General features: G+C 53.3%; 1 protein-coding gene across 1 annotated transcript; it reads left to right on the forward strand.

Annotated features, from left to right (window-relative positions):
• The first annotated feature begins 1,321 nt into the window (after positions 1 to 1,321).
• Positions 1,322 to 4,707, forward strand: MSC (musculin). Its single transcript, XM_015855778.3, has 3 exons — positions 1,322 to 3,125; positions 3,660 to 3,751; positions 3,880 to 4,707. The coding sequence occupies exons 1-2, from the start codon at positions 2,607 to 2,609 to the stop codon at positions 3,744 to 3,746; spliced, it is 606 nt and encodes a 201-aa protein (XP_015711264.2). The 5' UTR covers positions 1,322 to 2,606; the 3' UTR covers positions 3,747 to 3,751; positions 3,880 to 4,707.
• The last annotated feature ends 474 nt before the right edge of the window (positions 4,708 to 5,181 follow it).

Genomic DNA, 5,181 nt, shown 5'->3' on the forward strand with positions numbered 1-5,181 from the left:
CTCGTATCGTATCTCCCCGTATCGCTGCGCCGCAAATGCCGGGACAGAGTGGCCTCGCCCTGCGCATCCCGAGCGGGGCAGCCCCGGGGCGCTGCCGGTGGGTGGAGGGGACGGAGAGGCCGTGTTCACCTCGGGGCTGCTCGGGGAACACACTTTCTGACCTCCCACCCTCCCCGCCTAAGGGCATTGTTACTGTCTCCCCTTCCCAGGTGCCTCTTCCAGGGGCTCTCAGCCACGCCGAGATGCTCCTGCTACCGGTGCCATTAAACAAAGGTCTCTCATCCACCTGCTGCCCGCAGCGCCAGCAGTGCCCAGAGTCCCTTCGCTCAGGAGCCTCGCGTGCCCCTCACACAGGCCAGGCTCTGCTGCAGCCCTTTGCGGAGAGATCGAAGCTGAGACGTTTGCCAGACTCCGTTCACCCTGCCCCCCTCTCAGCCATTCCTCCTTTCTCACCGCCGCGAGCAAAGGAATAAAAGCTCCCTTCTTACACCGAGGCCCTTCCAAAAGCTTGAGTGAACTTTTAGGTGGGAGCGGAGTGATTCCGGGAGCTCTGCTGAGTTCGATGAGAGGACAAATGCCCAAGGAAAGTGTTACTTAAGGCACTTTATCCAGAACACATCTCTCTCCTCCGCCCTGCTTTGTCGCTGCCAACACCCCAGAGAGTGAACGCTGCTTTTAGCAGCTCCCCCTCCTCTTCCCAGAGATAACCTGGCTTTTACGGATTTGGCCTTTGGACATTTGTTTTTTAATTCTTGCTGCACTTTTACTTCAGAAAGAACATAAAAGCTGTTTCTCTGTCCTGCCCCATCCCGGCTACTCGAGGGATGCCGGCCCCGCTGCCCCGCACGGAGGGAGGATGGAGCAGGGGATGCTGCCCTCGGAGCGCAGCGCGGGGCGGACCGTGCTTTAACTTAGGAACGAGGGAAAGGGATTGTACCTAATAACGGGCGTGAAACGCTGCCTCCATGTACCAGGGGGCATTTCCCCTCCTCAGCACGCGGAGAGCCTAAAGGATCAAAGTCTTGGCTAGAGGATAAATGGGAGTATGATGTAATGCCCCATCAAAGCCTTGAAAATGATCCTGAATCCGGAAAATGATACCTTGGCCGGGGTCGCGGAAATCAGAGGTTTGGTGCATCTGAGAGGAGTCCCTCCTGCTCGGCTTCTTTGGGTGTAAATCCGAAGTCGAGGCTCACTCCCGATTCACCTAATTGCACTTCCCATTGCCTGCACTAACCAAGGTGCAGGCAAAGATGATCTGAGAATTTGGCCGTTCCTTTATTTCCCAGACCCCCTCTCCTCCCCATCCCGACATTAAATGAGACGAAGTACTCAGTCTGCGTCGCCTTTAATCGGCTGAGGAAGAGGTGGGCGCGGAAGGTGAGATTTTGCCATTGTGGCTTTTGAGACCGGGTACGATTTTCTCCTTTGTTTAAAGAAATTCTGCACTTTCTCCCATTAATCTTTAGCAGGGAAAGCGTTCAGCCCGCACCTGTATAAACAACCCGGACTACGGGGGGTTGGGGGGGTTGGGAAGTAAACCTATATCTCTCCCTCTGCGGTATCTTTAAATATATATATTATATATATATATATATATATATATATATATATATATGTTTATACCGATATATATGTATGTATATAGGGGTTATGTAGGCTAACTGGGGAGGCCAAGCAGCCCCCAAGTCTGGCACGCACCCCTTCCTCAGTGCCAGCAAGAGCATCTCAGTGTCAAGCCGAGTTCAAGAGATCCAGTTGCAGGATCAGCCGCGTGTTTCGGCGCTTCAAGCAATGTCAAGTTTCCCTTGGAAGGGTTGCTCCCAAACCCGGCTCTGATGTGGTTCTGGCCCCAGCGGGCGAAGCCGAGGTTTACACAGCGTTAAGTGGCCGCGGGCCGCGGAGTGCTGGGCGAAAGCAGTACCGCTGGTGCCAGGAAAGTCGCGCTGCGGCAGGGGGAAGGTTCCACTAAACTCGGGAGGGAAATGTAAGAGGAAAAAGAAAAAAAGAAAAAGAAAAGAAAAAAAAAAGGGAGCGAAATTTCGGGACAAGATCTTTCCACCTGTTGTAGTCATTAGGTTCTTTTCTATTCTGCGAAGTGGAACTGTTATTCTGCTTAACTGAGCTCAGACAGGGCCGGGAGGGCAGCGGGGAAGCAACGTGTTGCTTATTCATCCTGGGAAGAGGCGGTGTCTGGGGTGCGGTAGGGATGCGCCTCGGGGGCTCTTCTTCTATCCCCCTGTTGAACGTTTACCGAGCGTTCACCCGTCCATTCCCTAGCGGGAATCTCCCGCAGATCCCGATACCCCGCAGCCCACGGGGCGGCCCCGCGCCCCTCCGCGCTGCGCCGCTCCGGGCGTTGCGGGAGGCACCGCCCCACCGCGGGGCTCGGCCGGGGGCTGCCCCCTCCTCCTCCCCCCGGCCCGGCCGCCTCTCGGCCCCGCTGCAGCCGCTATATAGCGCTGTGCGGGGGCTCATCCCCCCGCCGCGCCCCCCGCGCCCCCGCACGGACTCTCCGCGGCGGGGCCGCCCCGCGCTGCCCGCAGCCGCCTCGGCCGCCCGCCCTGCCGCCGCAGCCGCCGCCGCCGCCGCCTCCCCCCGGGGCCATGTCAACGGGCTCCGGGAGCGAGGCGGAGGAGCTGCCCGAGATGGACCTGAGGGCGCTGCAGCTGGACTACCCGGCGGCGGGCAAGCGGCAGCCCCGTGGTGAGCTCTACCCCTCGGGGGACAACTCCTCGGCGGCGGAGGAGGAGGAAGAGGAGGAGGAAGAGGAGGAGGAGGAGGAGGACGGCGAAGGCAGCTGCGCGGCGGGGCCGGCGGGCTGCAAGAGGAAGCGGGCGAGGGGCAGCGGCCCCGGGGGCAAGAAGGCGCCGTCGGGGCCGCGGGGGCAGGCGGCAGAGGGGAAGCAGTCGCAGCGCAACGCGGCCAACGCGAGGGAGCGGGCGCGGATGCGGGTGCTGAGCAAAGCGTTCTCCAGGCTGAAGACCAGCCTACCCTGGGTGCCGCCCGACACCAAGCTCTCCAAGTTGGACACGCTGCGCCTGGCCTCCAGCTACATCGCGCACCTCCGGCAGCTACTGCAAGAGGACCGCTACGAGAACGGCTACGTGCACCCCGTCAACCTGGTACGGGAGCCCGGCGGGCGAACCCGGGAGCCCGCAGTCCGGGCACTGATGGCGGTGCTGCCCCGGGTTCCGGGTCCGGGCGGGTGTTGGCGGTCCGGGCAGTGGGGGGAACCATAAAGAGGTCAATTCCTCGGGTATGAAGCAAGTGTCGTGTCCGAGGAAGGAGCATTTCTCAGTCCAAAACCAAGCGCCCACGAGGGTATGAAGTTGGCTAGTGTAGCGTTTCCGAATAGTATCAAAGTCTTGTATTTATAGAACGATGCAAACACTTGCAAAGCAAGATGAGTGTTGCATGTCTGACGAGAACAATTTGTTGCTGACCGTCGCAGCATTACGTGGAGCGTTTCATTATAATGAAAATAACGTAATGAAAATATTTGTTAGAGGAAGTCAGCTTTCTCGGTGCTGCCCGCAGGGACTAAAACACGATGACGTGTTTGCAAGCGAGGCAGAATTAGACATCTCTCAGTAATAAAGCTCTGGTTTCACACTAGGATAAACTTTCTAACGCCAAATCCCTCTTTTTGCTTGCAGACTTGGCCATTTGTGGTCTCAGGACGACCCGACGCTGACACCAAAGACGTCTCTGCCGCCAGCAGATTATGTGGAACTACCGCTTAGCCAAAGTAATTTTTTACCTTGTTGATCTTTTTTTTATGGGCTGGATGTTTTAAGAGCTATGATTTATCGGCTCAAGATAAGAAGATGGGGACCAAACCCCATCTCTATGTGTTAAATCTGTGTTTCCCCTCAGTTCTTTCCCTTAGAGCTCTGAGGGAAGTCTATTTAAAGCAGTAAAGGAAGGAGACGCTGGAGAGGAGAGCTTTTATGAACTGGCTGCGGCCGCTGAAGTCTGAGATTTGGAAAAGCCCTTCTTGTGCTTCGCCATTCGTGCCGCTGCCTGAGGACCTGTTGTTCCGAGGTTATCAGACTAATGGAAGAGGAAAAGAATGATATAGAATTAACAGCATGGACCAAAATGCAACTCTACAAACTAACCCCAAACAGTGTTATTTGTATTCTAAAGCAAAGCAGTATTTTAGAGTAGCTTCGAAACTCAGATTTATAATATATTTTGATGGCTTTTGTATTCACGAGTCAGGTTTACTGCAACTATGCAATAAGTGTAACCATACTTTGTTTTTGTCCTTTTAACCGGAGTTTTCTTGAAAATGTGTAAGCAGCTACATTCTGCAATTAGGCTGCCACCCAATGGAATGAAACTAATTCCTTTGGTTATGCCTTTAAGTGCCACGTGTAAGAATGTGGGGCTGTCCCCAATATGAAGGCAGAACTTCCATGTTTTAATATGGAAGAGAAATTCTGCACGCTGAAAGGCCAGCGTGCATGTGCTGTAAAGAATGAGTCGTGTGATGCTGCAATACAGCAAGGATTCACAACGTGTTAAACGTTTCTTCTGTACTGCTGCGCTTCTCTTTGATAAGTTTACCCTCAAATGAGTTCTAGTGATGTTTCTTCACTAATCCGAATGCTGTAATAAAAGGAGGATGCCATCAAATAAGTTGCAAATGTAAATAATTTTATTTTTTTATAAATGACATTAAAAGCTTGGTTACAACAATTTCTGGTACTGTGACAGTGTGTGGCTGCTTTAATGTAAGACCACCTTTGCAGTGCAGATCCTTGAATACCGTTTCCATAGGCACACCCTTCTCCTCCTCATCTTTTTTAGAGCAGGTACATCTCCAGCAACATACAAGGACACTTTCACCCCAACCTGCTCACATAAGGTAACAGTACTATGACAATCAGCAGGGGGAAAATAAAAACAAAACACTATTTAACACCCTATGGAATGTATTGTCATAATCTTTTCTTTGAATCGGGAAAATAAACAAGATAAGTAGATAAGAGAATCATTTCAGTCACTTGCTCTACTTGACAGCACAAAAGATAGCACAACTGCTCCTTTGCAGTTCTTCAGTGTCCCTGTTCCACCTGTAGGTTTGCTTTTATTTGTGTTTGTGCAGTGGGATAAGAAGCTGAGTTGTTCTAGTTGGAAGCAGACTTTTCCTGCTTCAAGAGCAAAACACTT

Source organism: Coturnix japonica, chromosome 2 (genome assembly GCF_054131305.1).
Source record: "Coturnix japonica strain WE chromosome 2, WE-NBRP24, whole genome shotgun sequence".
NCBI lineage: Eukaryota > Metazoa > Chordata > Aves > Galliformes > Phasianidae > Coturnix > Coturnix japonica.

Excerpts from the sequence above, each read along its gene's own strand:
- MSC (XM_015855778.3), top strand. The coding sequence starts at position 2,607 with ATGTCAACGGGCTCCGGGAGCGAGGCGGAGGAGCTGCCCGAGATGGAC. Across the intron at positions 3,126-3,659 it reads ACGTGCACCCCGTCAACCTG|ACTTGGCCATTTGTGGTCTC; the intron begins GTACGGGAGCCC and ends TTTTGCTTGCAG.